Source organism: Camelus bactrianus, chromosome 5, assembly GCF_048773025.1.
Source record: "Camelus bactrianus isolate YW-2024 breed Bactrian camel chromosome 5, ASM4877302v1, whole genome shotgun sequence".
In the NCBI taxonomy this organism is placed as follows: Eukaryota; Metazoa; Chordata; class Mammalia; order Artiodactyla; family Camelidae; genus Camelus; species Camelus bactrianus.
The window spans coordinates 28700685-28725459 of NC_133543.1; the positions used below are offsets into that span (position 1 = coordinate 28700685).

Here is a 24775-nt window from a genome sequence, read left to right on the forward strand (position 1 = left end):
CTTCTAGGTTTATCATGATTCTTAATATCATGGAACATGTCATATTCTCCACATTATGGTCCCTGGCTCATTTAATGCATACAGCAAGATTTCTAGTTAGCTATTATTATCCCTTGGTTTGCTAATGGTAAAGTCAACCTTTGAAGATGAGTTCATTTCTGAGACCTCACAGCTAATAAGTGACCCCTGGGGATTCAAAACCAGGTATATCTGATTCCAAAGAATATCTTTATAAAATCTACCCCATGATGGATTATCTGTCCACCTTTCAATACTTCTTTAAGCGACACCTTTCACATAGTTTTCCTGTACTGAATATAATCTTTCTTGACTCTGACCTCCCAGGATATTATACGGTATGTAACAATTCTCACATGCTGAAACTGCAGTTACTACTGAGCATGCCTCGTTTGTTTTTTTCTTTCTCGAATGTAAACTCAGTGAGAAAAGGACTGTACCATGTTCATCATTGCTACCCAGGGCACTAAGCAAGGAGGTTAGCACGTGGAAAATGTTCAATACATGCACCTTTCACTTGGCCAAATGTAGGAGACATTACAGTGTCCAGACCAAATTTCCTTTACTAGGTAGGGGTACCCACCCCCAGTTGTTGTTTTGGGAGCTAAGGACTCACACTGGCTCTCCTTCTCCAGTGAATTGAGCTCAACTGACACCAATTGCCTTGATTGAACATCTAAAGCCCAAAGGCCAACCGGTGACTGAGGAGGCACACAAAAAGCTTACCCCATTGCCTGTCATGGGACTTATTCTCCAAAGTACATACCCTTTAATTCAAATCAAGGCCAGACTTTATCCGAGACATAGCCTTATGGGACTGTTTCCTTTTCTGTCTCCATCTTTCACATTTGTCTGCTGAATAGCACTCCCGTCATAAATAAACTTCATAAGAATCCCTGTCTTAGGCTCCCTCCTAAGAATACTGAAATTGTCAATTCCAAATATTACTTCCTCAGACATTCCTTAAAATGAAAATCAGGTGACGTATTCTATGTCTATGTAAGATGTTAATATCAGAAAAGTTCCTATTAATTTTGCAACTTTTCATAAGTCTTAAAATAGTTAAATATTTAGAAAAAGAAGTACCAAGTTCTTTAAGAAATAAAATAGTGTTTGAGCAGATTATGCTACTCTCCTCAATACCTGCCAATGGCTCCCCTTAAGACTACAATAGAACCCAGTCCTTATCACGGAGTTCCAGGTCCTAGATGATCTGCCCCTGGTCACCTTGCCACCCTAACCATTCTCCCGCACCGCTCACGTGCTTCTAGGCATACAGCCGTCCATTGGTATCTGCAGAAGGCTGGTGGCAGGATCCCCTGTGGACACGAAAACCTGCAGATGCTCACGTTTTATGAGCACAGTACATAGAACAGCATAGTACAGGCCAGCCTTGGTATCTGTGGGTTTCGTGGATTCAACCTGCCATGAATTTGGAGGGCCCACTGTCATAACATTATTGCTGTTTTTCACACATGCTGAGCTCATTCCTAACTCCTAACTTGCCATTCTCTCTGCTTAGAAAGCTCTTCCTCACATTCCCATAGCTTGCTATCTCTCTTTATTCAGTTATTTTCTCAAATATCAACATCTAGACATGACTTCTCTGATCATCATAACTAAAATACCCCCATAACTGTCCATCCTTAATTTTTTTTCTCTATAGCTCTCATAACTACCTGACATGAGGTATCCTATACATTCTATCCTCTTTGAGAAGGTAAGTTTCAAGAGAATTGAAACTCTCTTCACAGGGGCATGATTTTGTTCCTTCAGCACCTGGAACAATTTCTGGTACCAGGGGAGTGTTCAATTAGGATCTGTTAAATTACTGAATAGAGACACTTACATAAATAAACTAAATTCCAAGGATTGCTCCTTTCTGTAAGAGTAAAACCAATCTAATTGGAGGAAAAGGCAGAAAGCACATTACAAGCAATAAATACATAAGTGCCAAGTATAAAGTTTCAGCTATGAAAGACACAACAAAGTATAATTGCTAAATAATATATGCTATAGAAAATGTACTGTGTCCTTTTGATGGGGATGTACGGGGTGGGGGTGGGAGGGATGCACAAAATCTATAAGGCATCTGTGGTGTGAAAATAAGTAATCAATTTAGACCTTATGAGATCGGTAAGATGCATCTGGGTGCACAAAAGTTGGAAGGGCATTCTAGAAGGGCGATCTGAAAGGAAAATGGCATGGGAGAAAGAACAGGGCTGCAGAGAAAGCCCTGAGCTCCTGAGTGGTCCTGGAAGTACAGAGGGTGTGGAGTGGTGGTTTAGGTGACGTGGCTGGAAGGGAGATTAAAGCCAGGTTGAAAAGAGCTGTGAATGTCTTTCACAAAAATTATTTATATTTTCCCACCTCTCTGTCCATTTATTGTCTTATCCTCCAGGAATATTACCATGTAGTCTAACATCATTAACGTGTAGCTGTAAAAATGCCCTAATACAGTGCTATAAATTGTCAAAATTTCATGCAGGTGAAATTCTACTAATAGCCTTGTAACTTAGGTAATTTTCAAATAATATCCCCATAATATCACTGGCAGTATGATAAGGACCTGACTTTCAAGTTGGGAAAATACGGCATGAAATGTTAATGACTTTTGTAAAGTCATACTATAAATTATTTTATCTGCTTGTAAAAAGGATTATATTACCAACGAAACTAGAAAGAATGGCAACGCTATTATACGTAGCATAATGCTTCACACTTCAGGCTGCGTGGGAAACGTATTATACCTGTGGGTCTCTGTAAGTTCTTCTGTACCAAAATTCTTCTCAGAGTACCGTCCATGGCTGCTTCTTCTATGTGGGAGTGGTCCCCAACAACAGTCCAGTACATCATCCTGAAGAGACAGGTCAAGACGGTTAGCCTGGTGATGGCGCTGTTATAACCCAACTCTGCGCCAAAACAGAATCTCTTCAGACCAGATGCATCAGAATCACCTTAGAGTCCCTGAAAAAGCAGATTTCTGGACCCAATTCTAAACCTACAGAGTGAGCTCCTATAAGAGAGGGCCCCAGGAATCATTTTAAACAGTCTTACCCATCCCCTAAAATTTGAGAGCCACTGTTTAGCAGGACACACTGTATGTAGTTCACTAGTTGATATCTAAAGTTCAGTTTTGAAAATTTCCTTTAAATTTGAGAAGAAAAATATTTCTAACACTTGAAACTATCTTCTTGCTGTGACAGAATATCCATTTTATTATGGAAGATGCATCAATAAATGCTTTCTTTTTTCAATAAAGTAACTATTTTCTCAGACAGAAATAGTTTTCTCACTTACAAGATGCCACACTGCACAATTCTAGTGAGTAAATTACATTTGCCTCTTTTTACTCTGGATCCAATGATCCACTTTATTGGGTGATTAGGACTTTTATTCAACACTTTCCTATTTCATTTTTGGTCATTGCTTATAAGTAAAAAATAAAGAAAGGAAAAAAAATCAAGTAAAATAAGGGAGATGTTTCTGTTAAATTGTTTAAATTTGTTCATACATATGCCTCCATTTTTAAATTATCAGATATAGCCAAAACCACTAATAATCTATACTTAATATGTTTAACATTACATTTAATGCCTCAAAAATTCAATTTTAGACGAATAGTGGCTATATGTTTAATCATCACTTTCATTATTCTGAAAGCACACATAAACACACATACACTAAATGTATAAAGTATCAACTGTTGAGGAAAAAAATACATTTTGCTCCACCATTTAGTGTGAAAAGGACACGCCTTTGCACAGGAATAGACAGATTTTCAGAAGTCTTGTGAATCTGTTACATGTTGAACACTCCTGCAGAAACAACGCTACAGAGCACAGATCAGACAGTTTCTAAAAATGGATACTCCTATCAGGAAATATAAATAACCAAATCATCACCTACCCTCTTTTAGGATTTACAGCAATAGCGTAGGGTTCTCCAGCCATATTTGTTAAGAGCCTGGTGCAGTTGGGGCCACTCAGCTGCCCTACATTGATAGAGAACCTCAGGCTGGTCCAGTGAGTAGTGTAGTAACTGAACCAGTGCATTCTGGAATGGTCAGTCCAATAAACATTGCCAGCAACCCAGTCCACTGCAATGTCCCTGGGCCTTTTAAATTCAGGACACTAAAAGAAAGCAAAACAACAAACAGTATTTTCAAAAGCAAATTGGTGGAGTTTTCTATATCCATACACTGACATTGTGTGGGAATCATAGTAACATGGCTAGGTGTTCATCGTTACATAAATTCTTAAAATACCTGACATACTTCATTTTATTCTTAAGTTTTATGGATACATAATTTCACAAATCTTAAGTAGACAACTCCCTGGAGTTTTTCCTGTCACTGCTCCTTTTTAACTACCATCCTGCTAGAATATTTCCAGGACTATAGAAGGTTCACCTGCAACCTCTCCTAGTTAGATTCCTCTTACTGTAAGCATGTTCTAATGTCTAACACCATAGATCAGCTTAAACAAATCTAGATAAAAGGAATCATTCTCTTCCATTTCTGACATCTTTGACTCAGCATCATGTCTGTGAAATTTATCCATATTGCTGGGCATGTCAGTTATTAATTATTTTTATTTCTGGGTAATATTTCATTTTATGAATATACATCAATTTGTTTAACATTTTACTGGCAATATCCATTTGGATCATTTACAATTTTAGGCCATTACAATTAAAATCATGAATTTTCCTGTACATGTCTTTTGGCTTGAATAGATACAGCTAGAACTTTTTTTTCAGAGTTAGTACCAATATTCACTCTTTTCAGCAATTTAAGAAAGTGCCAATTTCTCTGCATCCTTACTATACATAATGTGATTAAAACTGAAAAAGAATATTAATACAAATACACACACTTACAGAGATACTGTATTTGAATGCCTTTTGACAAAAGTTACAATCTCCGTCATTTATACTAAACCTCCGAGCCTGGATTTTCCATGTAATAGTGTATTACTGAATGACTGTGAGACAAAGGTAAGAGAGTTCATTGGGAATAGACAGCAAGGAAAATAACGTGTGCTCTGTGCCCTTCAATTAACTTGACCACTTTGAGCAGTAACTCGTGTAGTAATTAATTTGACATGGTCAGGTTTATTGTGCATAACCAAAAGTGAGAAGGAGTTCTCAGGGGTATTATATCAAGAATGGAAACAATTATTTGAAGGTGATTATAACTAGACATGTATTCAATGTGTAAGAGCATTGTTAGGACCTGGCAACCAGTGGAAATACGAGTTTTTAACACATGACAGTTTCTTGTGTGATTTAGTCATGAACTCATTTTACAAAGGAGTGGACTTTGGATTAAAAGAGAAGAAACTGAACTTCTCAAAAAGAATATGTGATGTCAAGAAACAGGAATTGCAAGTCACTGCCTGCTGTGTGATTACCGGGATCTAGAGAAAGGAAAACATGGCTTGAACTAGACACAGAACCCATAGAAATTTCTAAGGACCTTTATTATCAGTATTTTTTGCCTATTGGTTTAAAACTAAAATTATGAGATTTTACAGTACCTATTTCTCAACTGCAATGATAAATACTATCCATCTACCCAGTGATGTCTTATAGCTAACTGAAGTAAAATGAAAAGCACTCTGCAATACAATGTGCTGTAAACATGCCATATAAATAATATTCATAAATGAGCAGAATATAGAGACTTGTCCCAGCCAAGCCACAAAATCATTTTCAAGTGTTCCAGTATCATTTAAATTAACTGTATTTTCTTCCAATTTGGCAGCATTTAAAAGTAAATATATCAACAAATGGCGTGGGCATGTCAGTGTAAGTCATAAATTTTTAACCATGAGAGACAATGGGAGAAAATAACCATAATAAACTGTGCAAAGCCTGCTGGAACATATTTGTCATTTTTTAACACTGAGAGCAAACTTTTAGCATGCAAACAAGATGATAATCTGTTATCTATCATGAACATAGAAAAATACCTATTTTCCCTTTATCAGATGTTAATATAGATACATGATTTTCTATATGAATGGTATCCTTGCTAAAACAGGACATATTTTGTGCTATATTTCACTTTGTTAAATTTAAGGTTTTCATTTTATTTTACTCATGCTCAAAAAAAAAAAAAGGCTGATTATCTTTCTATTCTATATTTCTAAAGATGGACTACTGACAATTAAGAAGCCAAATTCCTAATGATCATAAAACATTCAGAAGTTTGATTTTTTCAGGCAAGCTGTCTGGTGAAAATTCTATTAATAGTGAATTCCAGAAGGATATGTTAAATTTAGGTCACATTACTATAGTGAAGGACATATAAGGAAAGGGGAAAAGGTTACTTTTCACTGTTAGGCACAAGAGATATTGATGAGTTATAGAGCCATTTAAATCTATATACAGTTATTCTCTGGTTCCTTGATCAAGGAATCCCTAATGTTGTTCCAATGTGAACTAAAGCAGTTAGAACACAGGGCAAAGGATGGCCACCCAATAAACTCAACCTAAAGTCATGAATCATCAGTGACAAGAGAACTCTTAGAGAATAAGGGCAGTAGGGGAAAGATGCTACTAGGTGTTCATTCTCAGTGACTCATATGGAATGCTCGATAGTGCTTCACACTGAAAAGAGCAGAACTGACCACCAACAAGACTGCAACAGGCTGGTCCTATTGTAAAGGAACCCATGGGCTGGTCAAATTAGGAAACCACCTTTCTAGTGAGTTCTACAGGAAAGAAAGAATCCCTTTGTATTGCTCACTGCTTGACCAGGACTGTGAATAAAATTAGCCATATAAAAGGGGCTCTCCTATTGAATGGATGTTGGTAGGAGAGTTAAAGGCAAATTACTATTGGATCTTGGTGTAATGTGCAGACAATTTATGGAGAAGTGCAAAATCAATCAGTTACATATTAAAAAGTGGGAAGAGACAGGTAACGTAAACCGAGGTTCTTGGCATTGAATGGAGTCTGACATGAAAAGCAAGCAGGAAAGTTAAGCCATTTGCCTCTAAAGAGACTGGAAAGAAAACAAAAGAACTAAACACATCAGACTGGAAATACGAAGAAAATATGAAAGTCTCATTTGCCCCCTTGGCCAGCACACTAGACAGAGAGGCCAGGGAAGGAGAGGCACTAATGAAATACGCCATGTTTCAGAGCCTGCAGACGACAAAAGGCATTGCTCATATTGCTGCACAAAGTAGAAGGCACTTTTCGACTGCTTTCTCCAGACAGATGATTTCTTTCCTAATAAGCTTTCCAAATACAGCCAAAGTTTTGAGGCCTGAGGCATTCTTCTTTATAGAGATACATTAGTTGAATGAATGGAACACTTAAAATCTTACAGAAAAATTGGCAGCTTGATTATAGCAAAATTAGAGGCTACTGCTTTAAACTACTAAATCTTTACAGCTGTGGATTGTAAGGCTCAGTCACACTCCCAGCTTCAGTAAACTAAAGATATGTCACTGGTGACGTGAGTTTTCAACCAAGGAAAGTGGAAAGTGAGAGAATTCAAGCATGTGAGCCATGGAAATACCATCTTTGTTTAAACAAAAATTCCTACAGTTAACACTATGCTTTAAGAAAATATAGTTAACACAAGGATAGATCAAAGGGGCCACATTTCATTCATAATTTTTATCTTTGTGTACATCTAAGAAAAGAAAATTCAGTTCATTTTACTAAAGTTAACTAACCCCTGATTTGATACTATTAAAAACCAATGATGTAAAGACAGGCTTAAGAGCTTGTGTGGGGGGGGGTGGGGAGGGGTAGCGGGACACTGAATGATAAGCCTGTTTACATATTGGTCCACAAAATATGAATCAGAGTAAATCCTCATAAACCAGGCAATAACAATAAAATAATGACTACATAAACTCTGAACATTATTAAATTTTGTGGCTTAGTAATAGTATAAAATATCTAGATATTTATTATTTCAATCAAGCTCACATGGCAATGGAGAAATCCAAAAAGAACCAAGAAAAAGTTATATTTAGAGCTATAATATGTAAGAGTTCCAAAACCACTTCAGGGATGAAACTCTATTCTCAAGAAAAGATTACTTCAACCTGAATAATTTTAAGGCTATATTTATCTATATTAGGGCCATGTCAACCTGGCACAAACTCCTGTTAGGGGAAAAGGAAACCAAATAAAAGTATATAAGTCTCAGACAATTTCCAGAAAGGACTAAATTTGTCTTTAGATGATAGGGTCAATATTATACGTGATTTTATCATTTTTAAAAAACATGCTCAGTGTTCTTTAAAATTATTTACGATTTACCACCCACACTCCGTAATAAGCAAAACCGCTCTCAAAACCTTCATTCACACTATCAGCTAAACAAAAGATACCATGGAAGACTATAAAGCACACAGTATTTTGAATCAGAAACTTGGTTTAAGAATAGTTTATAAATGATGCAGCATTAAAAAATAAAAGCTTTGGATTAGATGGTCAGTAAAAGTCCTTAGCTGCTAAACACTAAATTATATAACACCTTAAATATTATTCATTCTATGTAAGTCTATATTTTATATAGCCTTAAGGATGTATCTGATGCTACTTATGAATTTTCATCCATTAGTAGGTAAGTGAAAAAAATTTGGGTACTTATGGGGCCAATATTGACATTATTCCCCTATAATTTGAAATAAAGAAAGCAAGGTGCCTTCTGATATTTACAATTTAAACAAGCATCACAAATGAGATGTAATGCAGAGCTATCTAAAAGTCACGATTGCAAAATGGTAGGTTGAGGACAACCTTTAAGTTAAAAAAAAACTTTTAAGTGGATTCTAACTTTAAAATTAAGAAGATACTGGAATCTTACAGTTCAATGCCTTTCATCCATCAAAGTCATTCAAATTATGAATATATATGCGTGTGTGTACATATTCATAACGTTGAGTTTTATACATAATTTTCTTGCCTGATTCATTAAACTTAGTTTCCTGCTGTTTCATTACTCCCTAGGTAAACCAGCAACTCAATTTCTAGGTCTAAACAGAACCTGGAATAATAATGAGGTCACCTTGTAGACCACTTTCTGGGCATACAATTGACATTCTTTAGATGGTAGTCAATCTTTCTGTGACCCTGCACTATCAAACCATAACAGTTAGTTCAATTAGGCCTTTAGGAAGACCTGGAAATAAGTTATGCAGGCTGAGATTGCTAATGCCTAAATAAGACCAAGACCAATTTCAATGATCATCATAATAATGAAAGTGATGTCTTCTTAATAAAGGAGCTTTCATTCATAAGGATAATTGAGGGAAGCAGAGGAAATTGCATGTATAAAGATTCTGAAGAGAAGTTGCTTCTTGTAAATGAAATATGACTCACCTATAGCTTGAAAAAAATGTGTGTTTGCTGTTGTATACGTGTATGTTCATAGGTGTGTGACAAGATGGGAGGGGTGTGGGGGGGTGAGGCTAAGCACCAGGGAGAGGCTTGTAAAACAATGATTTTTCAATGGAAATCCATTAGAAAGGTCTAAGTAGGAAGCCATGATGATGAGATTAATGTTCTAAGATTATTTTAACTATGGTGTGAAGAATGGCTTGGATCTGGGGACCAAAAGTGGATACAGGAAATTCAGAGGAGGCTTATTCAATGGACTTTAGAAGGAAGAATGTGAAAGTTTAACCTAGGTTTTTGTGAAACAAAAGTGGATAAAAACAAGATTTATCTGGAGATAAAAATATTTAAACTTGCAATGAATTGAATACCAATGATGAGAAGAACTTGTAAAAGATAACTTTGAAAATCAGTATTGCTACTGTCATGTACACCCAAGATGTTCATTTATTGCTTCTAATAAAAAAAAAAATGGACCTACTTTATGACAGGCCCTGTTCTATATGCTAGGCTTGCAGTAGTGGTCAAAATAGAAAAAGCAAAACAAAACACCCTGCCATCTGGGAACTTATCTATAGCAAGCTGAAGCAGACAATAGATAATAAAGATAACAGATGAATAAATTATATGGCAGTGAAAAAAGGTAAGTACTATGGAAATGAAAAAGAGCAGGGCACTGAGGATCCCAAGATTGGAGTAGGGCAAAAGAGTGCAATTATCAAAGTTATGCATTCAGAAGTTTGAGCAATTTGAGCAAAAACTTGAAGGACTTCAGGAATTGAGTCATGTAGGATATCTGGCTGAAGAACCTTTTAGGCCAAGAGAACATTTCAGGAAAGACCTTGCATTAGTAGGTATAAATAAAATGGCATTACCTCCTTCACCTCTTTCAGGTCTTAGCTTGTATCTCCTCTCTTCAAATGTGCCTTTATTGATCATCCTACCCAAAACCTACAACATTCAAGTGTTTCTCTCTTAGTTCATTTTTTGTTCCTTTCAATACACTTTCTAAAAGTGGAATTTTTTTGTATTTATTTATTTATGAGATTACTTGATTTCATCTTTATTCCATAGAATATAAACTTCATGAGGACAAGATTCTGTTATCTTCAATGTGTCCCAAGAACCCAACACCAAACCTAAAACCATCAGAACTCTTGAAATAAAACTTTATGAGTATGAATGAATAAAACCTGACTGGTTCACCTTAAAATGCTATATACTCTGATTAATAACTTCCTGAGTACTATCAGCTATAGAATCATGTGTTTTGTATAGTCTTTTAAGATTTATGATCAGTAACATTTTGAATAGCGATTACAACTCTTCCAGAACTGTTTAACTCAAATCAGTATGTGCTATTGAGTGCCTGTCTTATGCAATCTACAATAATCAAGCCACAAAATGGCAATAATGTAATATCGAATAGTTTAGACCTATTCCAAAGTAATCATAATAAATTATTTTAGTTGTTGACTGGTTTGAATAAACTTAAATGGTTTTAAAAGTATTCTTGCTGAGAAAGTATAGGCAGTTTCAACGAGTTATAATGGTTGCCATAAATTTATAATAATGAAGAAAAGACATTAAAAATATAAAGGATCAGTTTTTACCACTACCCAAATGTCTAAAAACAAGACTTTGAAGTTTTTGATAAAATTTGTATACACACACACGTTTATGTGCAGATACATACATATACCTTTAAATTTATGTGCACATGTGTCTCTGTGTGCATGTATGTGTGTGTGTGTGTGTGTGTGTGTGTGTGTGTGTGTGTGTTTAAGATGTACACACAGACCCATATATTGGGTATGAGGTTTAGAGCTAGGACTCCAATTACAATTGAAACCTATTAAAGAAAAAAAAGTTGAATATTTTGTTAAAAGCTTTTCAGGAAAAAAAATGTCTAATCAACTTTTTGAGAAAAAGATATAATTATTAATGAATAAAATTTTAAACATGTTTATTCTGAACATTCTCTTTTGCATAATAGACAATATGCCAAAAAGGGCATCTCATAGACACTTCTCAAAATCAGGCAGATCAGATAAACCATTTGTTTTGCTCAGGAATATTTAGTTCTTTAATGGTAAAAATCTAATCTGCATATTTAAAATCATTTGCATTTTTCTAAGCATTGACCTACTTTATAGTGCTTGCCATCATGTGCTTTGCTGCACAGTATTTCATACTATAAATGATAAATTGCCAGGAAGTATGTATAATTGTTGCATGAAGCTATCATATTCTGTTCTGACTACTAAAATTCAAATTCAGAAATATCATTATGCTTTACATGTAGATTGAATCATGTCAGTCTTTTAAGTTTTAAATTATTTAATTTTCTTAGAGGAAAAAAAATCTATCCATTTTGTATAGCCCGGGGTGGGGGTAGAAAATCATAAGCATTTCTATCTATAAATAACTTAGTCTGCATTTGAAATTTAAATTTGCACTCCTTATTACTATTCCAACCATTTTCACAGATTACAGAAGAGAATTCCCTTCATGATTTCTAAAAAAAGATCATATTAAAAATTACCTTCCTTTAGAATGGACTTCAGTTAACATTTAGTTGTCTGAGCAATGTTCTTCTGATTTCTGATGTAACGTATTTTCTGCCCTTTACTGAAATGAAAACATCCCAGTGTTTTCAGTATCTGTGAATATGCTTTCAAGACATCCTATTGCATGGATAACTCCTTCCACTGGGTTCACTGATAATGAGGTTATAACTAAAGTATCCAGAGTTTGATTTGTGTATTTTTCTGACTTTCACCTATCGATTCAGAGATAGAAATCAATGTACCATATTCAGCTTAGGGAAAAATCTGGAGTTTCTTTTTCTGAGGAGTGGGGAATTCTCAGGTCAGTATCATTTAATATTTGTGCCAAAACTTATGTGAAATAGATTGCATGTTCATTAAACTGATGAATAACTAGCTGGTGACTGTTAGAAGAACAAATATAATACATGGCAGAGAAATTCATAAGGGTAAAAAAAGTCAACCCTTTATACACAAAATGGATTTCAGAGGATTGAATACAAATTGTCCAGGTAATAACTAGATAGATACAAACTATGTCACAATATATTTTTGGAAATCATACATATTTACTATCTGGAAGGGACTTTAGAAACTACTTCCTATACAGTAGTTTTTCAGACGAGTACGCTGAGACTCAGAGATGTAGCAGGTATCTCAAGTTCAAGTCTTCATTGTGTCACGTTACAGCTGCATGGCCACAGATAAGCCATTTAATCAATCTAGAACTCACATTGCTCATTAAATTAAGGTGGTAAGAATGGATTTATTCCATATTTATAGTACTGAACTATCAGGATTACAAAAATCTTTAAGAAGAAAAGTTAAATAATTGCTCTTATCAGTGTAGCCTTAAGTATTTTTTTGTTAATAATACATTGGTTGGAATTTCTATGGAATGGTTAATGACTCAGAATATGGTGCTAAAACTCATGGTTCAGAGGTTCTAAATTGTATATTATAATTAAGACATTTAGTTAGCTATGACGGGCTTCTAGAAAATGTACCCTACTGCTACCCACTTTTCTTCCTAGTGAATACTGTTAGTCATGGATAGGTCTAAGAAGAGAGAAAAACAAACAAACAAACAGAAAATCTAAATTATACAGTGCATCTAATTACTATCATTAGAAGAGTAATGGAGTTTCAAATCCTATTAGATAAAGGCTAATCAATAACTTTTCATTGATTATGAAAGACTCTATACCACATAAATAAAATTAAAATATATAAAATATATAAATTTAAATAAATACATAAATATTATATACAAATAAAATGTACACACTATATTGGTGTGCATAAGAATAAAAATTTAGCTAACAGACAAATTTGGCTTCTGACCTACAATCAACTCCGTTCACTAGAGGCTATTGGTTGTTTTTATCAGTTTCCCTAAGAACAAAGCTAAAAAAATTATCAAATAATTTTCACTGAGAAATTGTCAAAAAGAAAGCTATTTTTAGCAACTATCAAATTCAGATAAGTATAAGCTGCAATTAATTTTTAATATGAGAAAGCACATTTTAGAGAAGAACATGTTGCCAGTTGTCGTCAACAACATCACTGTCATCATCACCAACATCATCATCGTTATCATCTTCATCATCCTGTTAACCTCTGCAGTGCTTATTAGGGGCCACTAATATAAATATAGCGTGTGTGTGTGTGTGTTTGTATGTTTGTGTGTATTCCTCATTAAAGCTTCATGTCATGGAGAGTACAGAGAAGCTAAGAGGCCAGTAAGCAGCAGAAACAAGATTAAAACCCAGGTAGTGTAACTCCACAATATATGCTCTTTATCACTTCATTAATAACATATGAGACTGTACCATAGGAACAATGTTTTTGCAAAGCAGACTTCTGTTTTAGAGATAAAGAAAGCTAAAGCTAGCCAAAACTGAGTCAGTCTTCTGGTCTGATAGGAAGGGGATTATATGTGACTGAAGGAGGGCAAAGTGATCTACCAAATTTCTCAACTCTGTCCAGAATTATCCTTAATAGAACCGGAGCTATTGTATAACACTGGGTTCGGTGGGGGAGGAGTTAAAAAAAACACTCTGATAGATACAGAGTTTTACTCACAGTGAATTTAATTGAACTTGACTTTCAAATCTAACCTAGCTTCTTTGAAAACCAGCTTATTGCTATCTTCGGCTGATAAAAAATAGTGTTCCAGATTTCTATTAAATGATATTCATGTAGTTCAAATCTTCATGGTAGATACCACTGCAAAAGGTAGTGAGGACTTCCAGATAGGTATCTGTGATTCTCTTCAAACACAAAGCTTTAGTTTCATCCTACTGTGCGAGCACTTGACTTTCTGGGAATGGACCCGGTCCACTCAAAATAAGTATTTATCCGTCATTTCTCTGCCAGGTTACTTCAAAATATAAAATACACAATAAATTGACATGCTCTAAAACAAAAAAGGATAGACCACCACCACAAATCGAAACAAATGTTCCAGTTTATTTTTGTCAGAAGGAATAACCATGATAATCAACATGTCTGTCATATACCAGCAAACAATACTGTTCTATTTTGGATGTTCTATGAGGTACAGTTATTAGGAGTCAGAAGAAATGCTTACACTTTTGAGTTGATCTCTCACCCTAGAAGAGAAGTATATTTCTGATATTGTTAAAAATGAAACCATTTTCCCTGCATATTTTTGACAGTTCATTTTCTAATGTAAAAACAAAGTGATGGTTCCCAATATGATGGAATAAAAAAACCCCTCACATTCACATTATACTGTTAACTACTATAAAGTATAAAATGTGGTAGAAATGTTAGGTATTATTAATTAACATTCTTATATAACTAAGGCAAATGTATTGAAGGAAAAACCTAATATCATGCAATTAAAATAAATTATATGCAGCTACGAGAATGAGAAGGGAAACGTTCTGTCTCTATATAGGAAGAATACCTGGAGGAATTGCTGGATATGTTCATTACTACTTATAATCAGATACTGTGTTTGATAGATAATAAAAAAAAACAGGGAAGTAGGAAGGTATGAACCTTCAAATATTCAATTTTATTTACTTACAATCAAGCCACTGTTTGCTTGCCTTTTTTCTCTGCCATGGATCCTTTTGTAGAAAATTCCGCCTGGATTAAATTGAGTACTCCAAATAATCATATCTCTTTGATAATATACATCCATCCCTGTTATCCTTGAATTATGTTCAATATGAGAAATTTGTTGATGATCGCCACTGTAGTTGAATGGATATATAAAACCCAGGATATCAGTGTCATTAGCAATGTAGAGAACTTGATCTTCAGAGCCTGGAGATTATTATAATAAAATACAAAAATAAAGTAAATTTCAACTAATGTAAAAGCAATGATTGTACTTTTAAATTATCTTGAATTGTTATTCTTAACACAGTTCCTTGCTCAATAAAACTAAACCAAATTTATTCCATCTTTTAGTCTTCACATTTCTAAAACACATGTCCCTAAACACTTCTAAGAGTTATTAATGCAGGTTTTCCTAAGTCAAAGCTTCTCTTATGGCTAGTAATTAGGTATTTGTAGTAGTTACCCTTTTTATGAAGAGGGATTACTATTTTGTAAGTTGCAATACCTTATGGTTTAATGCTTTTTATGTGAATATTCATATACCACGTAACATACTCATTAAGCCTCAGACACTTCTGAGCATTTGGTTTATGCCCTTGAGTGACTGTTACCCTAGGCTATGAAATAAAAATTACAAGATGAAGAGTCTTCTTCTAATATTCATATATCTCAAATGTTCTTTTGTTTTTATTATACAAAGATATCAGTATTTATTACATTAAAGTGCCATAATCTCAATATTTTCTAGAATCTTGCTAACTGGAATCGTCTAGCCTGAAAAGTTTTGACAGCTACAATACAATTCTGATGTCATTTGCATACCAAGACAAATAAAACCCTAATGTGAATCCTGAAAATATTAATTAAAATAATAATGAAACCATAAAGAAAGACTGAATTGTATATACAGTATCTGCAAATTAAAAAAAATAACATGCGTTGTGGTTCAGCTTTACAGTTTCAACAGCTTTCACTTAGTGAATGTTTACTGTGTGATACGGGCTGTGTTAAGCCTTTGACAATTTATCTCCTCTCTGACAACAACCATGGAAAGTAGGGATTAGTTCTCCCATTTCACAGATGAGGAACTGTGGCTTAAAGATTTTAATAACTTCCCTGAGGTCACACAGTCAGAAAGGTGCAATGCTGGGATTCAGACAAATTTATCTAACTCCATAGCCCACCCTTGATTCACTATAACATGTTGCTTTCTTCTTGTAATAAGTGTCTTATTAACATTGTTAATCATGCCCTTCAGCTAACAATATTTAAATTACAACATTATTTAGTAAAATCATAAGAGCATTAAAATCCATCTACAAAAGCTCAAATATATATGTCACTTAATTTTTTAAAAAACGATATTCATAAGTGGAGAAGGTCTGAATTTGAAAACATAATTTTATTTTAAATTCTTATTTAAAATTCCATTCTTCTTATAAAGCTAAACTTTAATCTAATCTGTTATTGTTATCCCAGTGGTGCAATGATTTCTCAAGTACACTGAGAGCAGGTCAAAAAGAAAGATATCTCATATTCTGTCACATTGACTTTTAAACTTTTACCCCTTCTGACAAATTGCTTCAAACACAAAAGTTATTTTAACAGTAGCCATGTATTTGACAATCAGGTCTATAAACTTTCCCAGATTAGTTTAATTAAGAATGATAACAAAAAAATTGGCCAAATTAATCAGTATTAAAAACAGATTTATTTCGTATTTTCAGGCATGAAGTCATTGCTCAAATGCAATAGGAAACATTTTTTCCCCTCATAAGATGTTTATAGCAAAATTATAATAACATTTAAAATAATGGTTATATAATCTTACCTTTTGCAATGCAGGTGTTATTTCTTTCTTGAAAATTCTGGTCACACACACATTTATATGATCCTTCCACGTTTATACATTGGTGGGAACATGTGCCAAACACCAAACATTCATTGAGGTCTAGAAAAGAAGAGTTCAAAATAGCATCATCATACCCACAGTGAGCACCTTCATTCTTCCCCAGGCCAAAAAAGACATGTTTGTTTTTCTTCCTTCAACTTCTTATCCCTATTCTTTCACTGTCTTTTCAAACTCTTAAGTCTTTGACTTGCTATGTAATGCTTTCTGGCCGTAACAATTTTCTTACAATAGTTTCACTAGGACTCGATTGTTTGTGCTCCCAATTTATCCCTTCCCTCGTATTTTCATTCACTCAAATAAACCCCCGTTGAGGTTTTTTGATTACCTGCCTCTATTCCTTTGCACATGTCATATGCTATTCCTGTGTCCTATATGCCCTTGCTCATCTTCACACAGAGAATTTCTATTCATCTTTCAAGATTCACCGGAAGTGAAGTCTTCCATGGTCTCTGCCAGTGTACAGCAGTGATTACCCATCTCAGAGCTTCTCCATTCTTTGCTATCTTGGAGTTTCTCTCTTACAGAATTTTTCATACTCGATTTCATATATGTGGTCACATATTTACATCACCTAATGGACTGTCAATCCCTTGAGATCATAGATTAATGTTTATTCATTTTTTTTTATTGCCAGCATTTTGTTCAATGCCTGGCAAAGAATGAAGATATAAATATACCTCTAACACACTTCTGGCTTCAAATATACAAAGTGACTTTGTTAAGAAGAAGGGCCAAGTGAATTAAACAAGCAAGCAAACAACAACAAAATCCTCAAAGTCTATATATATATATATAAAAATCATAAGTAAGAAATAAATTCTTTGGCTTAGCAGTTGCTTCATATTTCAAAGTTTTAAGCAAGGCAAGGACTGAGGCCAGGTGATTCTGGTGAATTATCTACTTTCTTATTTGTTACCTCCTCTCCTTCTGCTTTCAACCAGCATAATTCCTCTGCCCCTTTTATCACTTAGAGTTGCCCAAATTACATAGTAAATCTGTGAGATAAATCCTTCCCCTGAATTAGAGGAATTTAAGGATAAACACAGCAGTAGTGATTATCTTTTGTTTGGTGCTCAGCAGTGTTCTGAAGCCTCAGTGGTAGAGATAAGGACTTTCCCAGTGACACTTGCCAATGACAGTGCCAAGGCTCAAACTCAGGCTTCCTGATTCCATTGTCTCTACTATGATACTTTGCCCGAGGTGAATTTAAGCACTCTCATGAGTTCAATTCTGCATTTGACTGAAATATCAGGTAAAGAGATAAAGAATATTGTATTTACTTGCTAACAAATACTGTACCAGGGATAAGTAAAATACATCTTATCAATACTTAGCCATCAAACAAAGTATTACAATAATTTTGTTTGCTTTGGCTCCTATAACTTTGAACAGGGAATTATTTGTTACTGTGGTTCCTCTTTAAGATGGAACCAAAATAAGCAAAAATCTGCACAATTTGATAAAGTCTCAGCTCCCTCACATGGCACTGTACTGGCCAGAGTCACCATTTTCTCTTCATCTTTCTAATAATTCCTGGGCCGGGAGCTTTTGAAGAGGATGGAGTAATCTCACACGTGTCCAGTACCTAGAACAGTGCCTGACACACAACTATGGATTAATTTCTATTTCTTGATTGTTGTTCCCTTACATTTTTCTTCCCTTCAGACATTTTAATTGAAGTGTTTTGGCTTGAACATCAAACAGTGGTTACTTATGCTCTTTTTGAGCTACCTACAGAAAAAACACAAAAAATTTAAATTCTTTGGATTATAAATCAAGGTAATGTCTTTCTCCTTCTCCACAAGTCAAAATGCTTTTTTTTTATTATCAAAACTTCATTTATTACATGAAGGTACAAATTTTATTAGAGTCCAGAACTTACTCATTTACACTACAAAAATACTGGATTCATAGCAATTTAAATGAAGAATGTAGCTTGCAGGTTATATTTGCCATGGAATATAACTAAAATCGAAGAAAAGTTCAAGAACAGAATTTCTAACTTTAGTAAGTATATATAGGAAACAAAGCCCACTATTCACAAAAAGCACTAGAAAATTAATATTATTTGAAAGTAAAATCTTGAAGAGATTACATGTATGTCTATGTGTGTATACAACTGACAGAAAGCATCTAGGAAAGAAGAAATAATCTATTCCTGAGAAATAATTTTCTTTTTTACTAAAACAGAAAACTTAAGTTGCCAGTTTTCAGTGTTCTATTTTAATGGAGAAATAAAATGTCATGAATAATCCAAACAAGTATATAACTCAGAATGTACATGTGAACATGACTGTAATTCTTTCCCCTTTGCATAAGTGTAATTAATTTTAATAATTCCATTTTGATTGATACAATGTAAAATTACTTTTATTTACCCAAGAATAACATAAAGAGACAATAAAGAGGGAAGCTGGTAGGTGAAAGCATTTTATGACTTGAATTTACCCTGGACAAGCCAGACTTAGACAATTTAGGTTTGGCTTTAACCACAATATTATCAATTTTAGTGAAGAAACCGGCAGAAAGTGCATATAGGTCTGTATTTCACAGCTCTGTAGTGAGAGCCCTGATGTAAATTATACTTAGATATTTCTTACTATGAGATTCTGGCTCTCCTACATATTCAGTTTTTAAATGATCCCAAGTAAGTTGACAGAGATTTATTTAAATCCTGTCTTTGAATTTTAGAAGACACTCTTGGTAGTACAAAGCACTGTTTAAGATGTGTCGTTAGGACAAAAGCCCACAATTCTCTGAAAGCGAATTACCTTTTGCAGTGTCGCAAATGCCGCAACTCAAGAGAAATGGGTCATCGTAAATATGTTCTTTCACAAAGTGCCTCTAATTCTTCAATAGTTTCTGAACCAGCAATTTTGTTATTTGCATTTCAAAACAGGATTGTAACAATATAACTGAAATTCCTGCAGGTCTGAATCTGCTCTACAGAAAAGGTTTTGTAAGCCTCAGCAATGGTTAGCTTAGCAGTACAAACAAGCAGGCTCTTGACCCCAGGGACTTTCACTCTCGTAAGTAAAACGGTATCCCGTAGACACGCACCGTTCTGATGAAAATCAATCCCCTGTCATCTCACAATTTAGCAGCCTTGGGAGGCTTTTATAACCTAAAGATTTAAGAGCAAGCTGTTGAGGAAACGTACTATACCTTCACACTGTCTGTTCTTCATGTTTCTCTGAAATCCAGGCTTACAGCGACAGAAAACAGATGTTTTTATTTGATTACAATATGCATCATCTCCACATGGATTCACGTTATCTTCACAGGCATATTCAGCAGGAGCTAGGGTTTTAAAACATGATCAAAACTAATATAATTCTAATTCCTGAAGCGGGAGTTTACTATTTTTCTTAATTTGAAATTACATTTATTATTCCATAGGTAACTCTTTTTGAATGTATAAGATTATGGTCTTCTCTCCATGTAAGCTCTTGTTTCCTATAAAGGTGTAGAAGCAGATGAAAACCAAACTCATTTACATTGAGTATAGTTTAGACTAAACTGTTTTGCTAACTTAAACTTAGTATTCAGGAACTCAGTCAAGGGTAGTACCATACTACTCAAGCAAGAGGTTAAACGCTCAGTTCTTAAGCATGTTTTGGTCTGGGTACATATATAGGGAGTAACACAGGAGTGCGGGACATGCTCAGGTATACATGGGCTACAATACAGGTTGGGACAGACTATGTATTATTTGTAATTTCCAGCATAGTAAGTTGTAATTTCATCGCTTTATGTCCAATTCAGGAAAACATTTTGGCTCGATTGAATCAGCTCGATTTTACTTGACCAAATCAAATGACTGAGGAATATGAGAACCTTAATTATCAGAATTATAACTATTACTAATCCCCACTGACTCTTGAATATTTTATAGTTAATTAAAATGCACCAGTGGAATTATACCACAATTGAGATATACGTGGCCATATCCTGGTGCCTACTGCCTCATGATCCAGTGAGGAACAACTTATACATAAGTGAGAAAAAATGTAAAACTCCAGATTTGGACCTATTTTGTGACTTTCATAAGTACTCTGAATTTAGGTTCATAAGTTTAATTGTTTTTCTTATTATGGAAAATCAGATATCAAACAATAAACACAAAATTATTAACAATCAAGGTCTCACAACTCAAATAGTATAGCACTCTCAATGAATTAAATAATGATGCCTTCTTTAAGAATGACTCAGCAATGGATTATGATTTTAAAACACTGAATAAATAATTAAGACCTTTACCATCACTGAACCGAATATTCAGAAACTATCAAATTTATATTTTGTAATATAAAATATTAAGGAATATAGATTTCTTTGCTAATATCAAAGTCTGTATATCGACACTGAGTTCTCAACTTCAGCTTCAACAAGGGTGCTCACTGCAAAATCAACCTTTCCTACCTTATACTTTGATATTAATTTAAGTGATATTCAAAGTTGGCTTTGGCAGAGGCTTAAAAAAAAGTATTACTTAAGCACGTTTTGAAGAGCAATCTTTTCTCACAGCAGTAAAGGAATTTTTAGTCATGTTGAAGCAGAAATTGAACCTGCGTGTCACTGCACTTTAACAGGAAACAAACTCACTTATTCTGCAGCCTTGTTCATCTGAACCATCTCCACAGTCATCAAGTTGATCGCACTGGAGGTCCATGGGGATACATTTTTTATTACTGCAAGTAAACTCATCTTTTTTACAAGGTCTTGCTTTATATGTAGGCTTACCTATAGAGTTATTTAAAAAAATGATCAGTGCTTCACAGACTCAAAACAAATTCATTGAGCATATAACAGGTTCAAGATTTTGCTAAATATTATCAAAATCATGGATCCACAATCCTTTATTTGGAGCTCCTGGGGCCAAAAGAAAAAAAAAAAAACCTGAAATTTTGGATTTTTAAGAAAACAACAGGGTATTTACCCTAGAATAAATAGCACTGTATTTCCACGTGAAAATGTTTGAATATTCACCCTAAGAGAGATTTTCTTAAAAAAGTAATACACATTACCTCAGGCCAGTTCAAGTCAGGGTCTGTCACCAAGTGGTTTTGCCACATATTTTACTAAAGCCTTTGGTTTTTTGAGTTTTAATTTTTGAGTTGTGAAGAAGCGATTGTGCATCCAGTACATACAATCTATATAAACTCTCTCTGCTCAAGAAATTAACAGAATATTTTAAACCACTGTGTTGTTTTTCTCATGCAATACTTTCTGGAATAAAGTCCCTATAATCAACGGAGATTCACAGACTTGGAGAGACTCTGGATAGCAGGTTGCATAGCTCTACTATGCAAATGAAGTGCTAATGGATTATTTACATACCCAGTCAGAAAAATCAAGTGCCTGAAAAAAATACCCCCAGACGTGCCACATGAAAATACTTTTAAGAATTTTTTGAGCTGTAAAATCATTATATTATCTGTAGCTGTCACTGAATCAATTATTTCACATTAAATGGATTTACCACCACAGGGATCTTCATCCGAGTTGTCCCCACAGTCATCAATCCCATTGCACATTTGCTCAGGCTGCAGGCATATTCTGTTATTTCTGCATCTGTGAGGTCTTGTGGGTGGGCAAAGAAATTTGACTGAAAAAAAGAAAAACCAAAGCAGCTCCTTTGGATACACTGACTTATGAAGAACCATCCTTCTTTTGTCTTCCTTTTTTTTTTCCTTTTCAAATCCATAATCTAACTTTTTGGAATATCTTTTGTTATGGAAATTGCCTACATGTAGATACTAGAAAAATGTGTGATAATAGAAGTTACGATTCTAGTTATTTACACTACAGAGAAGAGCGCACAGCTGAAATGCTGAATGAAGGAAGAAAAGGAGCCAGACCTCATGGTCTTATTTCCAGATGCCTTATCTTAGCTGACTGCACTTGGTGTACCAAATTAATTTATGCCTACGGTTTATACAACATGGCAAAATTTAGCTATCTGAAAAGGCAATTTCACATAGAATAGAGCTCAAGAAAGTGTATGTTACAGATCCAAAACTGAAAATAGGTCATTCAGAACCCTCCCCCCCAAATACAGCTATGTTTCTTACTCTGTCTCTGTAAACAACTGGGTAGATATGTATCTAAGGCACATAAGGTAACCTTCGTTATTCATTTTTAACGTGTATTTATGTGTGTGTGTGTGTGTGTGTGTGTATGTGAGAGACAGAGAGAGAGAGAGAGACAGACTTAAACAAACAATGAATGTCAGGGAGTTTTACACTTGTCCTTTTCATCGCTACTTAATCTGAAGACATCCACCCCTGAACCAGGAAACATCTCTACTGTCTTTTCATCCCCACATGTGAAATATGCTCTTGAGTTCTCTGCTTAGATATTCTCATTCTCATGGATTTACTTGACACTCTGCCCTGAAGACTTTCAATTTGCTAATTCTAACATCTCAATTAATTATAGGACATTCCCTTGGGAATTTAAAATGCAGCAAGTTCAAAGCTCAATTCTTTATCATCTTTCCCTGACCCCCTTCTCCTCATACATAAGCTCTGTCTTACTTCCATCATTCAGTTAGTGGCACATCACAGCCACAAGTCTGGGATATCCTAAATGCACTCCTCTTATTAGGTTTCAATTCTAATTAGTCAACAAGTCCAGCTATATTGTCCTCAGCCTTGCCTTCTTCTTCTTGCCTCCATGTGTACCAGTTACAACCTCAATAGCTCTTCATTATGTCTTCCAGAGGTGACTTCAGTAGAATCCTTAATGTCTCAGATTTATTGCCCACCCTAAAATCCTCCAAAAGCCACCAGAACAGACCACCTAACACATTATCTGACCATTTCTTCCATTGTCATTTATCACTTTCAGAATAAAATTTAAGTTACTTCACATGGCACAATCGACTTATCATTACCTTGTCCACGCTGCTCCTACAGACTCATCCCTTGTCACTCTTGGTGTTCTGCCAGTACCATGTTATTAGCTCCTTAAAATGCCATATTCCTTCTTGCCTGACTTCCTTGCTTTAATTAAAATCTGGTTCCCACTCTAAGCATAGTTCCTCCCCTTTAGGTTTTTCAGGAATGCCTCTAAAATTGCTCAAGCCTCATGTTATCCCATGTTTGAAGACATCATAGTTCCCTACTACAACTTCCAGTCCTTTGCTACTATACTTTCACCTTCAAATTAAAAAATATAATATTAAAAATAAAAATTGTTACTTTGAGGGCCAGGCATTTGATTATACTTTTTTCTTATTTCTATTTCTTACCAACCTTATAAACATCACCCCCTCCCCAATTCACTGAAGACTGTCGCACCTTCCCTCGCAGTTATTTCTCTCCATCTAAATCATTCCAGCATCCTCGGTGACATCAACATCCACATGAGCAAACCAGCCAATAACCTCACTTTCAGCTTCCTGAATTGCTCATACTCAATGTCCTTTTACTCTAATCCACTGGGCCACCCATTCTTGCAGAAAGTTGTGGACATTGGTGGATTTCAACAAATGTATCTTAGTTCAGCCAATGACAGTTCCTGTTGCATGCACATAAGAACACTTACTGATTCAGCTGGATCACTAATTATAAATAACAAATAAAGCCACTAATTTTAATGCTCCAAATTCTGATCACCTATTTTTCCAATTCTTTAATTCAATCAGTCTCATTAAGACTCTTTTTCAGTCTTTCTTGAAACTTTAGCCTATTTATATGTCCGACTTTTCCTTTTTCATCAATGCCTTTTTTTGTCTTTACTTCCTTCTCTGTTGACATTAGATTCCATGTTCCATCTTTTAATTTACTTATTTGATAAATATTTATTGATAACCTATTATATGTTG

General features: G+C 34.7%; 1 protein-coding gene across 1 annotated transcript in view; it reads right to left on the bottom strand.

The window, feature by feature from the left end:
* The window catches only part of LRP1B (LDL receptor related protein 1B), a 1597029-nt gene that overhangs the window by 89390 nt on the left and 1482864 nt on the right, over nucleotides 1-24775 (bottom strand). Inside the window, exons 73-79 of the mRNA XM_074363587.1 lie at nucleotides 22427-22552; nucleotides 21550-21687; nucleotides 20110-20244; nucleotides 16864-16983; nucleotides 14995-15236; nucleotides 3928-4151; nucleotides 2769-2875 (exon numbers count right to left, since the gene is read on the bottom strand). Coding sequence (XP_074219688.1) covers nucleotides 2769-2875; nucleotides 3928-4151; nucleotides 14995-15236; nucleotides 16864-16983; nucleotides 20110-20244; nucleotides 21550-21687; nucleotides 22427-22552 — 1092 coding nt within the window. The remainder of the gene's footprint in view (nucleotides 1-2768; nucleotides 2876-3927; nucleotides 4152-14994; nucleotides 15237-16863; nucleotides 16984-20109; nucleotides 20245-21549; nucleotides 21688-22426; nucleotides 22553-24775) is intronic.